The sequence below is a fragment of the Aedes albopictus genome, chromosome 1 (assembly GCF_035046485.1).
Source record: "Aedes albopictus strain Foshan chromosome 1, AalbF5, whole genome shotgun sequence".
Taxonomy (NCBI): domain Eukaryota; kingdom Metazoa; phylum Arthropoda; class Insecta; order Diptera; family Culicidae; genus Aedes; species Aedes albopictus.
This window is the reverse complement of record NC_085136.1, coordinates 116175797-116201789: the sequence shown is the minus strand read 5'-3', so window position 1 is coordinate 116201789 and position 25993 is coordinate 116175797. Positions and strand designations below refer to the sequence as shown.

General features: G+C 41.4%; 1 protein-coding gene across 6 annotated transcripts in view; it reads left to right on the top strand.

Annotated features, from left to right (window-relative positions):
• LOC109402218 (leucine-rich repeat flightless-interacting protein 2) overlaps positions 1–25993 on the top strand; it is a 445842-nt gene that overhangs the window by 370854 nt on the left and 48995 nt on the right. For 2 of the 6 annotated variants that reach the window (XM_062845226.1, XM_062845227.1), the window contains exon 2: positions 9875–10556. The exons of 2 other annotated variants lie outside the window; for them this stretch is intronic. In XM_062845226.1, coding sequence (XP_062701210.1) covers positions 9963–10556 — 594 coding nt within the window. In that variant the 5' untranslated portion in view covers positions 9875–9962. Of the gene's footprint in view, positions 1–9702; positions 10557–25993 lie in introns of those variants that run through there. 2 more of the 6 variants (XM_019674853.3, XR_003897654.2) reach the window with 2 other exon arrangements.

Here is a 25993-nt window from a genome sequence, read left to right as displayed (position 1 = left end):
CTAATTTGTACATTTGATGTTTGATCTTCATGGTCACACTCCTAGGAACAGAATGAACTGCAAGATCGGTAGATTACCTTGAGTAAAGTAGTAAAATAGCAAAGTATTTTTTTTAGTCAATTTAAACTAGAAGAGGTTCTTAAAACCACCATAAAACTTAAATTAAATGTATAAGGTTTAAGGACGATTCTCAAAACCTTTACAAGACTAATAATTCATCAGAACGTTACTTGGGTTTTTAAATTGCATTTGCTTTTTATAGCTGAAATTCAAATAAATGATGTGTTAACTATGGCAAACATCGAATCCTAAGTACTAAGACTTTTACAATGAATTTGATTCATTGTCGGGTAGGGTGATTGACAAAATACATCTGATATCAAGACGGATAGAAGCATTTGTATTGACTTTCGCACCGCATTTTGCAGATAAATCAATTCCTTGTCCAATGTACAAATATACTAGCAAATGATGTCACCCTCTTGAAGAATGGTTATTGCTGCACACATGGACTCGTTTATCACTTGAGCTGTGATAGATAACAGGGTTGCAATCACTCATGCCAAAGTCGTGATCGATTCACAAGCTAGAACGTTATCTTTGCAATACTCGAATCATTTGTTGTACTGAAATGCACTAGACAAGTCTTAAATATGAATTTTAAAACATGGACTCACCTTACCGATCAGGCTAAGGCCGGGGTGGCCTCTGCTGTACATAGTAGTAGCCATCTCCATTCCACTCGGTCCATGGCTGTTTGTCTCCAGTTCCGCACTCTGCGTAGGGTCCGCAGATCGTCCTCCACTTAGTCGACCCACCTAGCTCGCTGCGCACCACGTCTTCTTGTACCGGTCGAATGACTCTCGAGAGCCATTTTAGTCGGGTTGCTATCCGACATCCTGATGACGTGACCCGTCCACCGTAGCCTCCCGATTTTTGCGGTGTGGGCGATGGTTGGTTCTCTCAGCAGCTGATGCAGCTCGTGGTTCAATCGCCTTCTCCAAGTCCCTTCTTCTATCTGCACTCCGCCGTAGATGGTACGCAACACCTTCCGTTCGAAAACTTCAAGGGTTCGTTGGTCCTCTAAACGTAGAGTCCATGTTTTGTGCCCATAGTGAACTACCGGTCTAATCAGCGTTTTGTAGATAGTTAACTTCGTGTTACGGAGATTTTTATTCGATCGTAAAGTTCTGTGGAGTCCAAAGTAAGCACGATTTCCTGCCACAATGCGCCTCTGAATTTCTCTGCTGGTGTCGTTGTCGTCGGTCACCAGTGAGCCCAAGTACACGAATTCTTCAACCGCCTTCATCACCGTCGATATAAATTCGGGGTGGCGGGCGCGCTGATTCCTCCCTGGAGCCCTTTGCCATCATGTACTTTGTCTTCAACACATTAATGACTAATCCGATTCGCCTGGCTTCACTCTTTAGTCGGATATACGTTTCCGCCATGGTATCAAATTTACGAGCTATAATATCAATATCATCAGCGAAACCAAGCAGCTGAACGGACTTCGTGAAAATCGTCTCACTCGTGTTTATCCCCGCTCTCCTTATTACACCTTCTAACGCAATGTTGAACAGCAAGCACGAAGGACCATCACCTTGCCGTAACCCTCTGTGAGATTCGAAGAAACTCGAGAGTGTCCCTGATACTCGAACTACGCACATCACTCGATCCATCGTCGCCTTGATCAACCGTATCAGTTTATCCGGGAATCCGTATTCGTGCATAATCTGCCATAGCTGTTCTCGATCGATTGTATCATACGCCGATTCGAAATCGATGAACAAGTGATGTGTGGGCACGTTGTATTCGCGGCATTTCTGCAACACCTGGCGAACGTCAGTTCCGTTGTAGCGCGTTCACCCATGAATCCAACCTGATATTGCCCCACTAACTCTCTTGCAATCGGTGATAGACGGCGGCATAAAATTTGAGAAAGTACCTTGTAGGCAGCGCTCATGTGTGATGTGTAATCGCGCGATAGTTCCCGCAATCCAACTTATCGCCCTTTTTGTAGATTGGACACACGATACCTTCCATCCACTCCTCCGGTAATACTTCCTCCTCCCAAATCTTGGTAATGACCCAGTGTAGTGCTCTCATCATAAAAACATGGACCGAGTGGAAAATATTACGTAGTACTTGAGGATTCACGATTAACTATTACAAAAAATGTAATTGAGATAATGACTTGCTCTTTTTTAGATTTCAAGTCCGCCTGTTGGTGCTCTGCTTAATTTTCCGCAAAAGGTCCCACGGCAGTGAGCCCATTCGCTGATCCGAGTGTCTTGATTAGACGATGTTACCCGGCGTTTGAAGACCAGCAAAGAAACAGTTGTTTTGTAGCGGGAACCTGAATACCCGGAACCTGCCAAATCGTGCGCCATTTAATTCCCAGGGACACCGTAGTGTCCTGGGATCCACAAAAAGGTGCTTCCAGGTGGGCTTGTTTGATGGTGGCTTGGATCCATGGGTGACGAAGGATATATTATTGCAAAGATGAGCTGCAATTAGCCGAGTCTGTGATAATCACAAGAGGGCGGTCCGCAGGTATAGTTTCAGCGTGGAAGATGACCGGCGCCTCGGCGGAGAACACTGAACATTGTTCCGGGAGTCTTAAGCTGATCGCAAAATTTTCCACAGCTATCGCAATTCCAACACCCAGCGTCGTCAGCGGGCTGTCAATGAACCTTCTGATCGCTATAGGCCGTCTGAAAGATCCCTGCAACTGATAGTCGCTGGCGTATGGACCTGTCCCCTGCTCTAAAGTTTTCTTTGATTTTGTTGTCGAAGCGTGGTGTAGAGTTCCGCCAGTCTCGTTCACCATACCACAAGCACTCCGCAATTGGCGGGAGTGTTAGACCGGCAGTGCTTTGCAGTCGATTGGCAGCATCGACTAGACCCCGCGACCCACGTAACAGCAGCATGGGCTTTCCAGCGTAGACAAGAATGTGAATGCCGTTCGGGAGGTTCTCAATGACCCCGTCCATTAGGTTCAAGAAGAGATAACGGCGATAACGGATCCTTGTGGTACCCCTGTCTTTTTTTCTGAAACATGCTGACTTATTGGTGGCCCCTATTAACACCTTGAACTGATCGTTCGTTCAGTTAGGTTCGATAGGAAGTTATTGACGAAGTGCAGGATGTAGCCGCTAATATCTCACCTAACCAACTTTTTGAGAACCAGAGGTGCCCAAACTCTGTTAAAAGCTTTGGAGATATCCAATAAGACAAACTCCGTATGGTGATTGTTCAAACTGGCCTCATGCAGAATTTCTTCCAGAGCAGCAAAATAGGTGTTCGTCCCATGTTCAGGCCGGAAGGCATGTTGCCGGTGGTCAAGAGAGTCCCAGATAGTATGTCAACTGATGATTGACCACTCGCTCTGCCTCCTTGGAAAGGCAGGGTCAGGGCAATCGGTTGGAACCCGGAGGGTTCCCGTGTTTGTAAGTCTGTTTTCGGTATGGATACGACGAAGCTCCCTCGCCACTCGGCGGATAAGAATCGTTGTGCTTGCAATCGTTCTATTGATTAGCTCGAGTAAGGTGACCTCGAATTCTATCGAGATTTTTGATCATGGGGTATCCGACGTCATCAGGGCCGGCGGATTTGTTGTTGCTGCGGATCAGAGCGTGTTGAAGTTTACCGAAGGAGAAAGGTTGGTGTATGTCTAGTTTATTACTAACGGGAGGAATATAGAAGTTGACCACGTCTACTGCAGAAGCGCCGGTCACCTGAAAAAAGCTCTTATCGTACCCGTCGAACGATGCTTTTGTTACCACCAAGATTTTCAGTGGATGGTGGTTGCTGCCGCATAGATCCAGGTTAATGCTCAAGAAGAAACGTTGGACTATGGACCTGCTCACGAGGAAGATGTCAATGACGGTTAAATGGTTCCCGCTAAGATATGTCGGAGATCCGTCGTTGAGAATGTTGCGATTGAATAGTGTATGATACTTTGTATGGGAAAACGAACTTTTTTTTTGCATTTTCCTCATAAGTTGAAATTTTTTGTCTAAAATTATGTATGTAACCGATTACGTTAAAGTAAAGTCTAGGATATGCTGAAAAACATTACCGAAGACTGCAAAGTGATCCGGCGCTTGTGAAAAAAGTTATACGCTTGGTAAGTTAGGCCAAAAATTGAGATTTTATTATTGATGTTATTCCTTTACGTGTTAAATGTTGTCAGACGATCCGCACGTAATAACTTATGTTACAAGTGTCGGATTACTTTACGGTCTTCGACAAAGTTTTTCGGCATATCCTAGGCTGACGTTGAAGTTCATTAGTTAGATAATTTTAGACAAAAAATCAATTCATGAGAACGCAACCAATCGCTCCCAAATTTTGCGCAGCTGTTTTGGACGCTAAAAGCTTTGTTCCAAAAAAAATCGACTTTGTTGACCCAGTCTATATAATCAACTTTCCCGTCTAACACCTCGAAGCACTTTGAAACCTCTCTGAAACTTCCTGATAATCTCTTGAATGCCTCTTAAAACTCCCACAAACTCTTGTGGAACCCCATGATACGGCATGACATTTCTCTGAAATTCCCTTAAAAAGCCCCCTGAAACCCCTGCGAAACACATTGGAACCCCTCCGAACCATCCCACAGTGGGAAAAATCGACCCAAAAAACGGATCTTTTAACGCCGCTAGTTTCGATACGTGAAGTTGACCATTTTTGACGTAAAAAAGTACGAGAAATCGATTGGTGCTAACTTCATTCACCGCACGGCACGGGAAGTGGTCCATTTTGCCCTTTTTTCATACAAAAAGAGAATGAAAATGTGCTTTCAAACAACTAACACGACTGTAGATCATAGAAAATAGCTGCATGTGTAATTAGAGGTTATTAGAAATTATAAACAGATATGAAAGATCCTTTTAAATGCTTATATTGCTCCATATGCCCCAACAACTGCTGGAAATTGTGAATTTTACATGATTATGAATGGATTTTTAATGTTACTGATTTGATTTTCTTTTTTTTTGCATAAACAAAAAGCGCTAGATCTGTTATCACCAGAATCACCTTCAGTAGTTGTCCAATTTGCCCCATTTTGCCCAATTATCATAGAAAAATGAGATTTAAAATGAATTTATAAGAAACAGATACTGTAATGGAACGTTGAAATTAGTTTTAGTTGCAATATGAAGCTACCAGCTATCATGCGCATAAATGAAAGATATTTTCCCTATTTTGCCCTACATGCCCCTTAAAATTGCTGGATGATAACATTTTTTCTATTATTTTGTAATGTCACTGGTTGCAATCCATGAAATCCTAGATCATTTTTTTATACATACAAATACGGTTTATCGATAAGGTTTAGAATCATTCACGGGAGGGTACAATAACTGTCCATTTTACCCCAGTTTGCCCTGATTTGTTGTCGGCTCATGAATAAATTGATTTCCCCCATTTGCTTATGTCCAAACTGATGGACTTTTGTTACTGAAACGAATGTAATCGAAAGGACAATTAAAACATATGACTTTGGTGGGGAATACAGGGTATAATAAGCATTAATCCTAATCTTAATTTGTGGCAAATATGTACACAACTGATTAATTGGGGCATCTTAAATATATATAATTTGCTTTGAGACGCCCCATTTAATCAGTTTAGCGCATATTTGACATATTTTATAAAATGCTTATTATGTCCTTAGTTCCCTATCAAAAGCTGAAATTATAGAAAAATTCATATAGGGGAAATTACCTATTCTCGGCCGTTTTGTTCACTTCGTCTTGGGGGGTTTTTTGAACCCTATTAAACTCAGAGCTGGCCTCAAATCCTTCCCAATTAAGCTGAATGATATGGTCAAGTTTCAGGCAATTTAATTGACAAAAACCCCCCATGACGAAGAGAACAAACCTGCCGATAATACCCAATGTCACCCTATATGTCTTTTTGATAATATTGGTTTCAGTACCAATGCTAATAAGGGAAATTAATTTATTCGTTACTTGACAAAAAATCAGGAAAAATTGAATTATTCACTACATGACAAAATCAGGACAAATTGGGGTAAAATGGACAGCTATATATATACCATTCCGAGAATGATTGTAGTATTAATCGATAAACCGCATTTGTATATATCAAAAATGATCCAGGGCTTCATGTTTTGCATCCAGCGACATTACATAATCATACAAAATATGTTATTATCCAGCAGTTTTAGGGGCATGTAGGGTAAAATAGGGAAAATATCTTTCATATATACGCATGATAACTGTTAGCTTCCAATTGCACCTAAAACTAATTTCAACGTTCCATAGCAGTATTTGTTTTTCATGGAAACATTATAAATCTCATTTTTTCATGAACATAGGGAAAAATGGGGCAAATTGGACATCTCCCGAAGATTATTCTGGTGATAAACGATCTACCGCTTTTTGTTCATGCCAAACAAATCAACTTTAAGTCAGTAACATTAAAAATCCATTCATAATTAGAAAAAATTGTGAATATCCGACAGTTGTTGGGGCATATAGGGCAAAATAAGCATTTAAAAGGATCTTTCATGTATTCTTATGATTCCTATAAACTTCTAATTACATCTGTAGCTATTTTCAATGATCTACAGTCGTGTTAGTTGTTTGAAAGTACATTTTAATTTTCTTTTTGTATGAAAAAAAGGCAAAATGGGGCAAAATGGACCACTTCCCGTGCCGTGCGGTGAATAAAATTGGCACCAATCGATTTCTCGTATTTTTTTACGTCAGAAATGGTCAACTTCACGTACCGAAACCAGCGGCGTTAAAAGATCCGTTTTTTGGGTCGATTTTTTCCCACTGTGCATCCCTTGAAAGCCATTTTAGTCCATACAAAACCCTCAAACATCCTGAAACTTCTTTGAGTTTCTATACAGCTTTCCTGAAACTTCTTGAAATGACTTGAAACGCCTTGAGACCCCTTTATACTCTTCTTGAAACCCTACGAAACGGTTTGACATCCTCTGAACCTTATTTGAGCGTATTGTCTTTAGAATGTTGATATTGTAGCTCGACTGACACATACATCGTCACCGACCACATGGTCGATGCAAGCTGTTGAGAAAGACAGACCCGGTTGGGGTGGTGCTTCGAATCCAGTTTGATTTTCTACTCCGCAGAATCGTAACTTGTTATATGGCTCAGCTAGTTAAAGCGTCGGACTAGCGATACGGAGTCGTGGGTTCGAATCCCACCAAAACAAGTGGTAATTTTTCACAAATTTATCTCAATTGACTAAAACGTTGATTGCCTTCCAATGCTTCAAGTTTTCACGAAGAATTTTCCGTTTGACAAAAAGTTTCCTCCAACTGGAGCGAGAATCAAACCCACTCTCCGAAGTTTACGAAATGCCAGGACGACAAACGCTGCTAACCGTGCGGCTGCGAAGCACACTGCACCGTGGAATCCCACTGTTGTGAATAATTAGGGAGCAAGAGAATAAGTTTCTTCGTTTCTACAGTTCAAAAATGTTGACATTTCTCTAACATTGATTATACCACCAAAGCTAGCCATGAGAATGTTTGACACTTCTCAGGTCATTTTGGCAGACCACAGACATGCACGAAAAAGACGGATCATATTTCTACTTTATCGATATTGTTGTCGTCCTTTTCATGCTCATGTTACATCTGTCAAAATGACCTGAGAGTTGTCAGTCATTTTGAAGTTCGGTTCGTTGGTGTAATAAAGAGTGGGCGTATGTGTTCCATTTCGTTCAGCAGAATTTTGTTCCTATGCAGAAATTTTCAAATATTTTGACAAGAACAAAAAATGGTGTCACATCACTTTGAGTTGTGCAAGCGATATTCATTAAATCTTTAAATAACATATCAAAATAACATCGAGATATGACATCGGAAATTGTTTGATTTTGAATATTCAGATATTTTCGTCTACCCGGGTGGATCGCAAATTGGAAGATGCCAGGTTAGTTTCCTTTCTGGCTAAGAATTTTTATCGACTTCCGTGGCTTATTGTGCATGCCACTCAATGTACTTATTCATGTAGGCCAAAGTCTACACTCCATATAAATTTTAAAATTTTTGTATGGACGAAAGTCTACGAGGGGGGAGGGCGGGGGTCTGAGATTGCCAAAATTTGGTCTACGTGGTTTATGAACAGCCCCAAACAGCTATTGAAGTTGCAAGACTTGTTGGATAAATGTACAACTCGTGCTGAAAAATACCCATTTTGCAACTTGTTGCATAAATAACTATTTTACGTTTCCTCACAGAATTTTAGCAAACTATATTAGACATATTCTACCGTGACGTTACAATGTTTTGACGCTTTTTCTGTCAGATTTTCCACTATAACTCGTAAATTCAACCGGGGCCCGTGGCGTAGTTGCTCACACGTTCGCTTCATATGCGGATGGTCATGGGTTTGATTTCCAGCCCCGGCACTTGCAATTTTTCGTCAGTTGCTTTTCCCCGAGAGCAACTGACACTGACCCTCTTCTGAGCCCCATGGCTCAAACGGACCTGGATACCTGGACATCGGCGAACTGCTACTCATAATGAACAACAGCCATCCATCATCATCCTTGTGCTCATCATTCTACCAGGTATAAAGTAGAAATGTGAAAGCAGCAGAAAGGCAACCAGTTCGATAAAGTAGAATAGAATCTAGACGCTGTACAAAATGTAAGTGCAGCTGTCAATTGAAAATTGCTCACGTAGTGCCCCAGTGGACAATAGAGCTGTAAATTAGGTTAAGTGATTAAAAATAAAAAAAAAACTCGTAAATTCGAGCCCTTAAATATATTTACATATTCGGATTCCTTGTAAATTTCCAATAAGCATGATCTGTTGAACAGTTAGTTTTCATTGGGAATGTATGTTAAAAATGGGAGTGAGTAGCGTGATGTTACAACGTTGTAACGTCACGCTAATTGCCATTTTTAACATACTTTTTCAATGAAAACATACTGTTTAGCAGATTAAACTTATTGGAAATTTTACAAAGAATCTGAATATGCAAAAAATATTTGAGGATTTAAGGTCGAATTTACGATTTATAGTGAAAAATATGACAAGAAAGGTTTCAAAACGTTGTAACGTCACGGTAGAATGTGTCATTATCATTTGTTTTCTCAGCCATTGATACGTTGTCTATTCATCTGTATAGTAATAGGTTGAAATCGGTTAGAGCATTACAGAGGTACAGCTTGTTTCAAGCTTATTTTGAGTATGGTCTTCAATTCTTATTGCTTTAGGTAAGAGAAGAATTTAGTAAACATGCATACAAAATGGCAATTGTCAGAGAAAGCTATAACTAAGCCAATGTCCATTTATTACGTAACACTAAAATTGGCATTTTTGTTACCCCCTCTTCACCCACCGCACCACCGTAACGCTCTTTGTGTGAAAATCCTAAAATTTGTGTATGGGGCGTAACACTCGGTCGAACTCCCCTTCCCTTTCAAGCCTTAAAACAAGACCTGTGGTTCAGTTCAAATTGTCTCAAGTTTTGATCAAGGTTCTTTACTTCAACCTCCAAACTTAGTATCAAATCAATCTTCTAAACTAAGCACTATATTAGTACATTCATTAATCAATTAATAAAAGCGTCACGCAAACAATTGCCCACCTTTGTCGGCCTATCAATATAAATATAGACACAAAGACACACTGTCGCGGTCGATGACAACAGCAGCAACAACAACAACAACAACAACAACAACAACGACAACAAAAACCCAATAAACTGATAAAAATCTCATAGCTTCCAGTGGTGTCGCACACAGGGACGGCTACAGTGCGGCGACTAATACGACTTTTTCTATTCCACGCCACTGTAGTGAAAGCCACCGACCGCATTCGGCCGCGCAGAGAATCAGTGTCATTTCTGTTTCTTAGGTGAAACCACATTCTGATCGTCAACCACCACCGGGAGGTGTCCGGAATTTCATCCACGCGCAAACCAAAAAGCAAAAGAAGAAGAAAAATGACGAGTGATATCAAGCTGAGTATTAGTGAAGACGACCGGATAGGCGGAGGGCAGAAGTTTCTGTACCACAGCGATCACGACAATGAAGATCCGGGCTCGGGCGAGTTCTACAGTTTCGAGCATGACGACGATCTGACCGCCACCGAGTTGAAGATTCGCGAATCGAACGAAGATCTCAATGTGGATATCAACCGGAACGATGTCAGTGATATCAGTGATAAAAGTGCGTCGCGGCTGACCGAAGTGTCTGTGAGCCAAAATGGGGGAGTGGGATCCGTGGGTTCTTCGGTCAGCAATAGCCAAAGTGTCGGCAGCAGTGTGGTGTCGTCCAACAGTAGTGGGGGTAAATATTCGCCGCAGTCGGATAGTCGGAAGAGTGTCAGTCCCGAAGGTGAGGGGGATGATGAAGTGGACCGGAGTTATCACAGCTATGCGGACAGTCAACGGTCCGGGGAGGGAACGGATCACGATCATCACTACTACGAACCCCATCGGCAGTACCATCGGTTGTCGGTTAGCCATACCGGCGACGAATTCAGTTCCGACGAGGACGAGGCGTTTGTGGAGTTGCTGGAAAAGGCCAATCACATAGTAGGTTCAAGTGTTTTTTTTCTGCTTCAGATAAGTGGGGGCGCTTTGGGGATATTTTGTTATCATTCACGTGGGGCTTGGATTTCTTTGTTATAAAATGGACTGTTTTGTCTGAAGACGATTGACAAATTGTGTACGTGCTTGGTGAAAGTTCAAGTTATCACTCTGTTAGTTTACGTGTAATTTGCTTAGTTTGTTGTCTTGTACATTATTGCAGTGAAGTAAAACAATCTTTTTGCGGTAAAACTGCTGAAATATGACCGTTATCAACATCCACTGTTCTGGAGGAGATTAGCCGTCCACCGCCCCCGAAACAATGGCAATGGACTATGAGCAAATATTAAGTGAACCTCGAAACATCGAGCCTTGTGACTGCGATTCATGTAGTTTAACCCTTTGAAGCCGGATTTTTTCCAAGCGTTGTTATGGAGTTTTTTCTGCGATTTTCTGTAGTGTTGTAGTCAATAGTATAAAAACGGTAGAATATTATGCAAAATATTTTTTTCTGGATATCCTGGTCATCCAAACTGTTCTTGAGTTTCGATTCTAAAGTCTGCGAGTGTAACGGTAACTTCTTTTATTATACAAAGCTACGATTTGTAATCTATCATATCAAGAAATTCTTCTGAAAGGTTAATACACAATATCAGATCAGTCGGGATATCCTAGGTCATCCAAAATGTTCTTGAGTTTAAATCCTAAAGTATACGGGTGTAACGGTAACCTCTTTCATTATACAAAGCTACGATTTGTAATATGTCATATCCAGTAATTCTTTTGAAAATGCAATAGACAGTATCAGATCAGTCGGGATGTCCTAGGTCATCCAAACTGTTCTTGAGTTTAGAGTCTGCGGGTGTAATAGTAACTTCTTTCATTAAACAAAGCTACGATTTGTAATCTATCATGTCCAATAAGTCTTCTGAAAGGTTAATAGACAATAACAGATCAATCGGGATATCCTAGGTCATCCAAAATGGTCTTGAGTTTAGATCCTAAAGTCTATGAGTGTAACGGTAACTTCTTCCATTGTACAAAGCTACGATTTGTAATCTGTCATGTTCAGTAAGTCTTCTGAAAATGCAATAGACAGTAACAGATCAGTCAGGATATCCTAGGTCATCCAAACTGTTCTTGAGTTTAGATCCTAAAGTCTACGTGTGTAACGGTAACTTCTTTCATTAAAAGCTACGATTTGTAGTCTATCATGTCCAGTAACGCTTCTGAAAACTACAGTGGTTGTTTTCATCAACTAAGCTTCATAACGTAAGGAAACTCATAATATCCCAAAAATATAAAACAACGCTCATACTTTGGTAAGTACAGTGGATTATGTAACACTTCCTAACATAGTGGCAAACGCTATTATTACAAGTGTGGCCCTGAAGCTATGGTCTCCGGAGTGGTTTTGTTGATCTGAAATAGCTCAACACTATTTTGAAATGACTCATGATATGCCAGGGGAATTACATATAACAGTTTAAAGTTTATTGTGAGAATAACTACTCTAATTATCAAGAGCTAAACTTCAGGATAGTTTGAACGATCCTCTATGTCCCAAAGGTTCATAATAATACATAGTAGACTTCAGGTTAGTCAAGTCACCGCGGTTGATTATGAAACGTTACTAAGTATGTCAGATATAGCTAATATTACGAGTGTAGACCTGAAGTCCTGAACACAAAGATAGTTTGGCTGATCTGGAACATTCGCATAGTTTCTCTAAATGACCATTGAGATTTCAAGAGATTATGCTATGCTATAAATAAAATATGGTGGAAACATAAAGTTATTATTGTAGATTTGAAGGACTTCATTATAGAACAGTTTGGACGAACCTGAATGTCTCAAAGGTTTATAATCAAAAAGTAGACTTCAGATTGGTCCAGTAACCACGGATGAATATGCAACGTTACTCAGTATAGTAGATATGGCTATTGTTATGAGTGTAGACCTGAAGTCCTGAAGCCCAGGGTAGTTTGGCTGACCTGGAATATCCCTGTAGGGTTTCTAAATGATATTGTAGATGTCAAGAGCTTCACGGATCCCAGTAGGTTATACAATGCTATTATTTGTTGATTATGTTTGGCTACGCAGTCATTTATTGAACAAACGACGTTCCTTATTTGCCCGACGTTTCGACACGGGGCAAATAAGGAACGTCGTTTGTTCAATAAATGACTGCATAGCCAAACATAATCAATTTCACCAACTCAGTCGATTTATCATCAGCTATTATTTGTGGCAAAAATACAAAAAAATGTTCTTGTAGATTTGAAGGACTTCACTATAGGACAGTTTGGAACTCCTAGAACATCCCAGAATATAAAACACCTTTTGATACTCTTGACGAAGGCTAAATTAATACATATAAACGTAACCCAAATCCTAGTTCGGCTTTTAGAAAAACTGGTATGTAAATTATTTCATTTTTCCAAATTTCATTGTGTTCAGGATGTTCAAGGATATCAATTAGGTCCTAAATACTAATATCCAAATTTTTCTTTAATAGAGGACTCAATTTGCAACAACTTTGCCAAAGACAGTATTCTGTTTTATCGAATGGGTGAACTTATACAGCCTTTTCTATGTTGGGATCATATATGGACCCTCTGGCTCCAAAGGGTTAAACAAAACCCTCACGCTTTTAAAGCACAGCACATTGAATAGCGTGTTGATAGGGCCATTTGAAGCCGCCCAAAAGGCACGGAAAATTTCACACGCGAAAGAATACTTTTAGCTTCGTTGAGCATTGCCTAGCTACCGCGCTGACTGAAGGTTGCCGATAGTTTGGTGTTTTTGCGCTTTGTTGATTTATTTTTTATTCATGGCATTTTGTAACGGGTTTATTGTACCTTTGCAACCTACCTTGATGAAGTACTAGAAGAAAGATATCATAAGCTACAACAGGAAAACTGCATAAAACTAAAGGAATTGACTTACTTTCAGTCCTGGCGGTGAAGAGATCCGAATTGAAAGATCTCCATCCTGGGCTATTAGCCGCCATCATTGCCCTTGACCCGTAGTCAGGTCAAATTTCTATCGACTTCCTTTATTTCCTGGTTGAGGTTAATCCGCCATGAGCTTGGTCTACCTATGATGCAACGTCCTGCTGTGTTTCAATCTAACGCTTGTTTGCAGATATCGTTCCCGCCCCTGCGTATAGTGTGGCCGACCCTTCTCCACTTTCGCTCCCGAATTTCTGTCGCAATCGGGTTATGATGACATCAACGATGGTGCTCCACCATGGAAATCCAATTGTGAGGCCACCATGGACGAATTATTAACCGCAGGCATCTATCGATGAAGACCTGCAGTTGTTGAGTGTTCTCCACTGATACACACCAAGTTTCACTGGCGTACAGCAGCACAGATTTCACATTCGAGTTGAAAATTCGGATTTTGGTGCGTCGAATAACCTGGTTGTTTTTCCATACATTTCTTAAACTCACAAAGGAAGCCCACGCCTTCTTGATTCGTACACCTATGTCGATCTACCAAGGTATTGGAAGCTTTCAACATTCTCCACTACTTGTCCAGCTATCGTGAAGCTGGAAGGGTTGACCGTGTTTACACCCAACGAATTGGTCTTGTTGACGTTGATGGTCAGATCTGCCGCTGAGGAGCGATTGGCAAGATCATCGAGCTTGCTCTGCGTATCTGAGTGTCGTTGAACTAGGAGGGCAACGTCTTCAACCAATTCGAAGTCATTAAGGTGCTCCATTGTAATGGGCTGCTACAGCAACCGACTATTTGATTCACGATCAATCGCATCAACCAGGATCTCGTCGATTACGATGAGGAACAGTAGCGGTGATAGTATACATACATACTTGCCTCACTCCAGCAACGACCCGATTGGGATCGATAATGTCCTGTACTGTGCTTCAATGAGGCCGATGATTTTGCGCCTGAGGGCTTCTCACATGTCTTCGTGATTGAGACGGTCGAAAACTTTTTCGTAATCAATGAACACCAGGTAGACTTTTGGGATTCATTGATTAGCTCCAAGATGATACGGAGCGTGACAATATGGTCCACACAGGATCGTCCGACACGGAATCCTGCCTGCTGTCGCTGGAGAGTTGCGTCAATCTTCTCCTGTATATATCCGGCAGGGATGCCAGATGATTTTTTGAAAAATCTGTATCGCTATTTTCAAAATTCTGTAGAATACAGAGAAATCTGTATATATGGCATCTCTGATATCCGGTTAAGGATCTTTGCAAAGGACTTTGAAAACGATGCACAGCAACTTGATACCCCACCAATTATCGCATACATTCAGGTCACCCTTTCTGGGCACCTTTACTAAGACGCCTTGTATCCAGTCGATCGGAAATGTCGCGGTTTCCCAAATGTTGCAGAATAATTGATTCAGCATTTGTGCAGATACTACGGGGTAAGCTTTGAGCATCTCGGCTGATACGCGATCGACCCCTGGGGCCCTGTTCGATTTCATGCTACGGATGGATGTTTCTATCTCCTGAAATGATGGAGCTTCGGTGTTGACACGGGTAATGCGTCGAGCCCTTGGCGGATCATGCTGAGGTGTTGGTGGCGTGGCCGACATTTGAAAAATATTTCCAAAGTGATCGAACCAGCGTTTCAGTTGGTCAGTCGGGCCGGTCAATAGCTGTCAAGACGTGTCTCTCACGGGCATCATAGTACCTATTCATCTTAGTCCCAGAAAAGCGACGTGAGACAGGAGGTGAATGTCGCCGGTACTTGCGGCTTTCTCGCCTTCTAGAGAGCCGAAGGGCGCTGACGGGCTACGGATTTGGCTCCTCGTGTTTTCGCTCACCTTCGCTCCTCTATCATCCTCTAGGTGTCATTTATGATCCACTGCTTTCTCTGGGTGCGTAGCTCACCCAAATTGTTCTCGCCGGTGGCGATGAAGGCGTACTTGATGGCGTTCCATTGATCGCCTACGCTTCCGCCTTTCGGAATATCCGCAGCACGGTTCTCTAGCTCCTCGACGAAGAAACCTTTTCACCGCAGCGTCTTCCAGTCGACGTGTGTTGAACCGGCGCCCGATTTTCTCCACCTGTCGATGGATCCTCGCAATGCACAGTCGGATATCGCCGATTTGGAGATGATGGTCTGACGCAATGTCGGCGCTACGTTTGGTCCGCACATCAAGAGGGCTCCGTCTCCACTTCAGGCTGATGCAGATGTTGTCGATTCAAGAAACCACCCAAGCAAATACTAAGTTTAAGCGAGTGCTTTCCTGAAAACGCATCCCGAGCAGAAGGAAATAACAACAGCGTAAGGAGCTGTGTTATTTGGGTAAAATAACTGAACAATAGAATCGATGATTTTTATGTTATTAACATAACATATTATGTTGTAAATTTGCTTATGCAAAATAACAAATATCATAACAAAAAAAATGTTCTTAGAAAACCATTTTAATAACTTGTTTTGTTAGTTTCAATAACAACTTAATAACAGTGAATTTGGAAAATATTTCAATAAAAAAATTAGATGTTAATATGTTATTGATAATAATCGGAAAGCAAAATTTGTTATGGTATCAAAATCGTAACTAATTAAATTATGATACTAATTAAATAAAATTATTCACTTTATCTCACAAACCCGCCAATAGCATGAGTAACAATACTTTAAATGATCGAAAAATACTATATTCATATTCAGAATCAGAATGAATTAATCAGTCTAAAAGAATGTAAAAAAACTTCCAGAAATTTCTCTGAGAGTTCTTCCACGAAATCATTCACAGATTTAAAAAAAATCCTCTAGATATTCCTCCAGAATTATGAACGGAATCCCTTCAAGGATTTCTTCAGAATTTCTTGTGATTATTTGTCCCGAATTTCATCTTGAGATGTCTCTGAAAATTTCTTTGAGAATATATCCAGGAATTTTTTTCAAAGAATTCTGCAGGAGTTTTTCAAAAGATTTTGCCAAGAATTCTAATATTTGCTCAGAAGAATTACTTTTGGAATTTCTACGAAGATAGCGCCAGGAGTTCTTTTGAAGACTTGTCCAGGGTATCGAAGGGTTTCTCCAGAACTTCTAAGTGTTCCAAAAATGGAACAAAACAAAAATACAGGTAATTGTTATCGAATTGTTGCTTTGATTTCAAAATTTGTTACTGTTGTGCTATTGTTGATAAGTCAATAGTACATCAATAACAAAACTTGTAGTTCAACAAAATATGTTATTGAAATGTACCTTAGTGAATGTATATCAATAGCTTGATTATAATAAAATGAGATTGTCCTACAAAATTTGTTATTGAAAATCTATGCCTTGATAATTAAATAATAACAAAACAAGGTATAAAAACAGGTTATATGATTTTGTAGTTATTATTTTGATATTTTCCTCTGCTCGGGATACAACTTTGTGTTACAGATTCACTGTGGACATCCCAAATTGGGAGGCATTTGAGTTCACATGAATAGGCATGTTGGCCAGACGAATATCACAGATGATAGTCGACAACGCGTTTCAAGCATTTCATAAGGAAGAAGGTAAACCTGATAAATCTAGAACTCTTTCATTCTTCACACAACGCACGCACCCTTTCAGGATAAAACTATAGAGTAATTTCGCGCCATGAGAATACCCAATAGAAAACTACAACAGTTCAAAACATGTTTGAAATACTCAAATCCCGCTGGAGAAAATAGGACAAAACCCCATTTGCTTCTGGAGATTTGAAGTAAGCAGAGCTTGTGCCCATCAAATCGATTCTATAGCTACAATTCTCGGGGCGGAAGCTAGAGATTCGTAACCATACAAAAGACTGGTTTATCCGAAGATCATAGAAGAACTTGAACAGATCAGAATTCCATTCAGGAATACCTCGTGTGATCCTCACACGAGGACAAGCTTCTTTTATATCAATAGTTATTATGGTATACCGCATTGGAGGGCGTTGTAGTTACAAAATCACGATGAAACTATCTTGGAGCACCAATGGAAGCGAGTTATCCATGAAATGTGGTCGTAATCACATCAGTATACAGGTTCCCCAGTTTGTTAGCTTTTGTGAGAAGTTTTTCCAGCTTCTGTGAGAAGTTTTTCCAGCTTCTGTGAGAAACTTTTCCAGCTTCTGTGAGAAGCTTTTCCAACTTCTGTGAAAAGCTTTTCCAGCTTCTGTGAGAAACTTTTCCAGCTTCTGTGAGAAGCTTTTCCAGCTTCTGTGAGAAGCTTTTCTAGCTTCTGTGAGAAACTTTTCCAGCTTCTGTGAGAAGCTTTTCCAGCTTCTGTGAGATCCAGCTTCTGTGAGAAGCTTTTCCAGCTTCTGTGAGAAGCTTTTCCAGCTTCTGTGGGAAGCTTTTCCAGCTTCTGTGAGAAGCTTTTCCAGCTTCTGTGAGAAGCTTTTCTAGCTTCTGTGAAAAGCTTTTCCAGCTTCTGCGAGAAACTTTTCCAGCTTCTGTGAGAAGCTTTCTCAGCTTCTATGATTAGCTTTCACAGATTCTGTAAGATGCTTTGAAAAAAAAAAAGAAACGAACACGTTCAATGCTTCCAGTAAGCGATTCGCTTTTTGAAGGAAGCACGATACTAGACAACGGACTAGCAACGCAACGCCCAGTGGCACAGCCGAAAACTTTTCCTGATAGCTACGGCGGGCATCGAATCCACACTCTTCAGCTCGATGCGACTAAATGCTCGGAGACACTAGCCGCACGACCACGAAGCCACTAAGCAACTTCCACAGCTACTGTGAGAAGTTTTCCCAGCTTCTGTGCGAAACTTTCCAGCTTCTGTGAGAAGTTTATTCAGCTTCTGTGGGAAGCTTTTCCAGCTTCTGCATGGCTATCTAGACTGATCAGAAAAGGAAGGTAACATTCATGGACAATTTCCAAACGAGCCCGAACAGCCACCACACTCGACTAGATAATATGGGTAACTCACCGTGTACAAAAAATAGGTCAATTGGTTAACAATTTACTGAGTTATAGCGGAAAAGTGCCTAAAATACCAGCCACTGTAAAAGTGGTTCGGCATCCTAGTAAACTTTTTTTATGATGAGCAACGAGACTCTCCTAGAACTCATCAGATGTAAAACGGAAATCTATGTTGATTCTGCCTACTTTCTTGGTAATGTTCCTGAGGTATGTCCTACTGAGGTTGTATCATTTGATCAATACTGTAAAAAACAACAAATTGTTTATCATTGGCTGTGACGTCAATGCAATGCACATACTTAACGCAGAGTGGGGTAGTACACGGATATCAACAGTCGAGGCGAGTCATTATAAACTATTTGTCTTTCAACAATATAGACATATGCAATTAAGGATAATTAACCTACTTTTCCAAATGCAATCAGATAAGGAGTCTTGGATCTAACGATGTGCAATGATGTAATCTTTGGAAAGAACACAAAGCTGGCACGTATCAGATGAGACAATGGGAGAAACTATCTATTCAACACAAAAATTTGAAATATTTTTTTTAACGATGAAAATTCAATTAAATTTTAACGATTAGGAAATTGAGTGTTTGTGGATGCCCTCAAGGGGAGTCTTGTTACCACTGTTGTGCAATCTCGTAGCAGCTACGCTTTTGATGCAACTCAATAATAGCGGTTTTGCTACTTATGGTATTGCCGACTACTATCTGACATTGTTAGTTAGTATGTGCATCAGCACCCTTTTCGACCTGATGCAAAGCGCCCTTCAGGTAATTGAGGGATGGTGTCGCCACTATGGCCTTTCGTTAATCCGAGTAAAACATCTATTGTTCTCTTCACGGAAAGGCGAAACCGTAATGGCGGGTGTGCGACCTTTGTATCTCATTGATTCTGAAATCGATGTGACTGAACAGGTAAAGTACATTGGAGTTATTCTTGATTCCGAACATTCCTGGACATCTCACATTGAATTCAGAATCAAGCAAGCTTGAATGGCATTCGGGCAATGCCGGAGAACCTTTGGTAAAACTTGAGGTCTTAAACCCAAGTATATTAAATGGATTTACACAACCGTTGTTCGACCAATATTGGCCTATGGATGTCTTGTTTGGTGGCAAAAGGGCGAAGTGAGAACAATCCAATCAAAATTAGGCCATCTCCAAAGAATGTGCTTAATACCGATGTCTGGAGCGTTCTCTTCAACTCCCATGGCAGTGCTCGAAATTCTATTTGACATTGCCCCACTACACATTCATCTTAAGCAAGAAGCACTTTCTTGCACTATCGCCTATCAATACACGGTTTACTAGAGGAAACTCCTGTGAACCGCAGATCAACACACACCTCGTTTTTCCCACTATTGGTGAATTGAAACAAAGTGGTCCTTGCTCCAAGTGTTCTTACAATTGTTTGTAATTTTCCATATAGGGCATTTTTCACGAAAATCCCTTCTCAAGATGAGTGGGCATCTGGTTATCTGGAGAAAAGTATTTCATATGTTGCACTAATGACTCCCTTCTCGAAGGTCGAGCAGATGCTGGTGTCCACTCTCGTGAGCTAAGGCTACATCAATCTTATTTATTTACTCACTTGGTAGACACTGGACCGTATTTCAGGCTTAAATATTTGCTCTTATTTATATGCGGAGCAGCACGTAATGGGCAAAGTAATATACTTCTGTTCAGATAGCCAGGCTGCTATTAAAGCACTTGCTTCAGCCAACTCTAGGTCGAAGTTAGTTATCGGTTGTCGAACTCAAATCGAGGAGCTGAATTCAGCAAACGCTGTTCACCTTGTATGGGTGCCTGGCCATTCTTTCATCGCTGGAAATGAAATGGCTGATCACTTAGCTCGCACTGGAGTATCACATGACTTCATTTGCCGTGGGCCAGCTTTTCCGATATCGAAGTATTGGGCTGAGCTTCAGGTTGACACCAGGGCTGGTACTCAGCACAAACAATATTGGAATATTTTGGAGTCAAACCAAATTGTATTGTACTCAGCCATCTCCATGGGGTGGCGAAGTATCTAACAAAGCTGTCAAAGAAGAATGGTAGCATTCTGGTCAAAGCACTGACTGCCACTGCCGACTCAGCTATCTCATAGCAAATATTCAGCAAGCTGATTCATTAGTATGTGGTAGCTGTGAATCCGATTAGGGAGCTTCGAATCATTTGATATGTAACTATCCAGTTTTTGCGCAACTGCGTTTCCGAGAACTCGGAAAACACTTATTAAGTGATACTGACTTCAAAAACCTGAATCTTCAGGGTGTTCTGTTGTTCTTGACCCGCTGTGGTAAAGAGCTATCTATAGGCTCTCTTAGGCTTTATGCGTCATCACAGTGCCCCTTTTCCCTGTCCCATCCTTTTTTCTTTCCCTTCTCCCTCAGGTTCATCATTTACCTATAGGCTCGTGTTAATGGCGATGGCACAAATTTCCCAAATGGAGGTAAACGTGCCTCTGGATCCGACCTACTGATACTTGATAGTCAGTCAGTTCACCATGTTATTCAAATGGAATTGACCCATAATTGTGGGTGACATGATTATGCTATGACTGTGTTTAGAATGTGAGAACTTCAGATCTATCACCGTTTTGAATGTCGCCTCCAAAGTGCTATCGCAGACAGAGAAGAGAACTGTCGGACGAAAGAGACACAAAAACAGCAACAAAGAAGCCGGCGATTACTCTTTATCCCAGCTGCTAACAAATAATGACATGATGTCTATTTTTTGCTGGTGACAAAACAGGAGCTAAATGGTTTTCTGGTAGATCTTCAACAGCTTGCAGTGTTTACCAACTTGAAGTTACCCTTCGAAAATCGCAATGCAAGACTTATGAATCTTTAAACTTGTGGTGTACAATCTTTATCCTATTCTGGTCACTTTGGGACAAACCTATGTCGCAATGGGTGGATTGTCGTAAAAAATGCATGAAAAAGAAGAACCTATTTTCTCCTGCTCGGGGCTTCATACTTTTCTTATAAGGTGTGTGTTCGATTGGCGATTTACCCTAATGCTCACCTTAGCAGGATTTTTGCTACGATGTGTAGCAAAAATCCTGCTGCCTTATCTTTTTTACACTCGAATGCACTATCAATGTAACTGTTTCCGAAGCATTGTACCAACTGCTAAGTTAGTACTTGTACCCAGTCGACCCCGAACAGTTGGTAGACATATGTGCGGTGACCTCTTCTCGGTACCTTGACTTACACTTCGTCATCGTGCCGAAAAAAGGGGATAAATTCTAGTCCCCTAATCGAACGAATCCACTCTATACCACCGACAACGGTGGGTGCCCCTCCCAAGTCGATTCAGTAGTAATACAAACGCGTACCTTTCGCCTAATTGTTTATTGTTTATTTTTAGAACATTACCACTGTGCCTGACTGCGAACTGCGCGTTCCGCGTGACAGGAGTCGATCGATCGACTCGAGCCTAGGGATCTTTTGGGTTTGATCTCCCGGTCGGTCCCATCATTTGTGGACGTTGCATCTTCGAGGGGAGTCTCACCCGCACGTACCAAGCATAAGACCCATAAGACAAACTGTCCACAGATGTTCACCTCGCTGCTGCGTCACAACCAGCCATGTACCTACGGATGCGATGTGGGTTGATCAGTTTTTAAGTGATATCTTGGGACGATGACGGAAAAGGTTTGGTTTCAACATAGGGGGAAACCACGGAGTTCGTCATCAACTGAGAACGTTCAATTTGAGTTGTCGTCGTTGAGCCCCACGGGCAATATTTCAGGTTAATGAGGAAACTTAAGAAGGTTTCGGAAGTAATGTTGTGACATTAAACTTGGGGATGGGAAACATTCTTTATGTTGGTGTAGAACTGTTGTCATTGATGCGTATTGCCACTTTTGACATGAAAATATAACTTTGTTTACCAGGTAATATTTAATTTTAATTGGAATTTAAGTGCCATAAATTTATGATACATAGTAAATCGAACTGAATTGTACCTTAATCGGAAGAGTGAACAACAGTATTGACATGTCGCCATAGCTGTCAAAAGATAACATTCCTAAACAATGATGGAGAAAATACGAAATCATGACATTGGTTGTTATCACTGGTGAGTGAGTGTCTAAGGCTGTTTCCCGTTGCTTTCGATAAGATAATAGCAACTCATGCACATTGATGGATTTGTTGTACGAAAATACCCGTTGCAAAATCTGTACGAAAATAACAATCAAGCATACTGTTGTTCGCGCAACACTTATGATTGGTAAATGAATGCGATCATGTTTCTAAATATTTCGATTTTGTTTTATTGAATTAACACCAGATCATGGGTTATTTGCACCAGCTTAATCAGATCTATAAGTTTGTTCTGCAAAATGACTCGCTATGGATACCTTTTACAGAATCCTTTTGAGATGCTCTGTGGAATCTTTCCGGGATGTTCAGCGGAATCTTATCGGGATTTTCTGTAGAATTTACTCAGGATTATCTGCAGAATCCTCCCAGAATTCTTTGCAGAATCCTCTTGGGATTTTCTGCAGAATCCTCTCAGAATTCTCTGCAGAATCCTCCCAGAATTCTTTGCAGAATCCTCGGGATTTTCTGCAGAATCCTCTCAGAATTCTCTGCAGAATCCTCCCAGAATTCTTTGCAGAATCCTCTTGGGATTTTATACAGAATCCTCTCAGAATTCTCTGCAGAACCCTCCCAGAATTCTTTGCAGAATCCTCTTGTGATTTTCTGCAGAATCCTCTCTTGATTCTCTGCAGAATGCTCTGGAGATTCTCTGCAGAATCCGTTTGAGAATCTCTGCCGAATCATCTTGGAATTCTTTGCAGAATCCTCAGGGGTTCTCTGCAAAATCCTCTGGGTATTCTCTGCAGAATCCTCTCTGGATTCTCTACAGAATCCTCTTAGTATTCTCTGCAGAATCCTTTCGGGATTCTCTGCAGAATTCTGTCAGGATTCGTTGCATATTCCTGTTAGGATTCTGTGCAGAATCCTCTCAAAATTCTCTGCAGAACCCTCTCAGTATTCTCTGCAGAACCCTCTCAGGATAGTCTGCAGAATCCTCCCAGGATTCTCTGCAAACCCCTCTCAGTATTCATTGCAGAATCCTCTCAGAATTCTGTGAGGAATCCTCTTGGGAATCTGCGGAATTTGATACTCATTGCAGAACCCTCTTGGGATTCTCTACTGAATCATCTCGGAATTCTCCGCAGAATCCTTTAGGAAGTCTCTGCAGAATTCTCTATGCATTCTTTGCACAATTCTCTGGAGATGCTCTGCAGAATGGGCATTCTCTAAAGAATCCTCTGGGGATTCTCTGCAGAATCTTGTGCGGATTCTCTGCAGAATCCTCGTGGGATTCTGTGTATAATCACCTCAGGATATTCTGTAAAATCCTCTCAGGATTCTCTGCAGAACCCTATCAGGATTCTCTGTAGAATCCTCTCAGGATTCTCTGTAGAATCCTCTCAGTATTCTATGCAGAATCCTCTCAGAATTCTCTGCAGAATTCTCCCAGAATTCTTTGCAGAATCCTCTCAGGATTTTCTAAGCAGAATCCGCTTGGGAATCTCTGCAGAATCTTCTTGGTATTTATGGCAGAATCCTCTTGGGATTCTCTGCCGAATCATCTTGGAATTCTCCGCAGAATTATCTGGGGAGTCTCTGCAGAATCATCTATGGAGTCTTTGCAAAATCTTCTGGGGATGCTCTGCAGAATGGGGATTCTCTTCAGAATCCGTTGGGGGTTCTTTGTAGCATCCTCTGTGGATCCTCTCAGGATTCTGTGCAGAATCCTTTCAGGATTCTGTGTAGAATCCTTTTAGGATTCTGTGCAGAATCCTCTCAGTATTCTGTGCAGGATCTTCTCAGTATTCTGTGCAGAATCCTCTCAGTATTCTGTGCAGAATCCTCTCAGTATTCTGTGCAGAATCCTCTCAGTATTCTGTGCAGAATCCTCTCAGTATTCTGTGCAGAATCCTCTCAGGATTCTGTGCCGAATCCTCTCAGGATTCTCTGCAGAATCCTCTCAGGATTTTCTGCATAATCCTCTCAGGATTCTCTGCAGAATCCTCTCAGGATTCTCTGCAGAATCCTCTCAGGATTCTCTGCAGAATCCTCTCAGGATTCTCTGCAGAATCCTCTCAGGATTCTCTGCAGAATCCTCTCAGAATTCTCTGCAGAATCCTCTCAGAATTCTCTGCAGAATCCTCTCAAGATTCTCTGCAGAATCCTCTCAGGATTCTCTGCAGAATCCTCTCAGGATTCTCTGCAGAATCCTCTCAGGATTCTCTGCATAATCCTCTCAGGATTCTCTGCAGAATCCTCTCAGGATTCTCTGCAGAATCCTCTCAGGATTCTGTGCCGAATCCTCTCAGGATTCTGTGCAGAATCCTCTAAGAGTTCTCTGCAGAATCCTTTCAGGATTCTCTGCAGAATCCTCTCAGGATTCTCTGCATAATCCTCTCAGGATTCTCTGCAGAATCCTCTCAGGATTCTCTGCAGAATCCTCTCAGGATTCTCTGCAGAATCCTCTCAGGATTCTCTGCAGAATCCTCTCAGGATTCTCTGCAGAATCCTCTCAGAATTCTCTGCAGAATCCTCCCAGAATTCTTTGCAGAATCCTCGCAGGATTTTCTAAGCAGAATCCGCTTGGGAATCTCTGCAGAATCTTCTTGGTATTTATGGCAGAATCCTCTCAGGATTCTCTGCAGAATCCTCTCAGGATTCTCTGCAGAATCCTCTCAGGATTCTCTGCAAAATCCTCTCAGGATCCTCTGCAGAATCCACTCAGGATTCTCTGCAGAATCCTCTCAGAATGCTCTGCAGAATCCTCTCAGGGCTCTCTGCATAATCCTCTCAGGGGTTTTGCAAAATCTTCTCAGAATTATCTGCAGTGTCTTCTCAGGATTCTTTGCAGAATCCTCTCAAGATTATCTCTCTGAATTCTGGGCAGAATCCTCTTTGATATCTCTGCAGAAACATCTTGGAATTCTCTGAGGAATCCTCTTGGGTCTAGAGATTCTCTTCAGAATCGTCTGGGGATTCTCTGCAGAATCCTCTGGGGCGATCTTCGGGCACCAGCCTTATACAGGTTCGAATAGAAAAAGCGAGCTTGCTACACGTTAGGGTGCTTTGAGTTTTGGTAGCGCTGAGGTATTGGGATCGATATTACCTAGATAGGTACGCCAAAAAGGCATTCCACCAGCGTGATTCGCCTGACGTGTTGCCTAAAGGTTAAGTATTGTTCCATGAACCATCTGTAGGGCTTTCGTGGGCAATAAATCTTATGTTGCGGTTGAAATTTCCTCACCGTTAGGATTACAGATATTTAGGCATTGGATACGTCGTTCCACATGGCGTCAGTGACACACACTCTCGAGAGATTCACCCAAACTGTAAGCAATGTCAGTATGTGTCAACTCATCCCTCCTGCGTGGATAGTTTGTTGGAAATGACACAGAACAGCCCGCATTACTAAATCTTCCGACTGCATACACAAATCCTCCAAACTTGAGACGACCCCGCCTGTATATAATGTTTACGTATTTATTGTCGCTC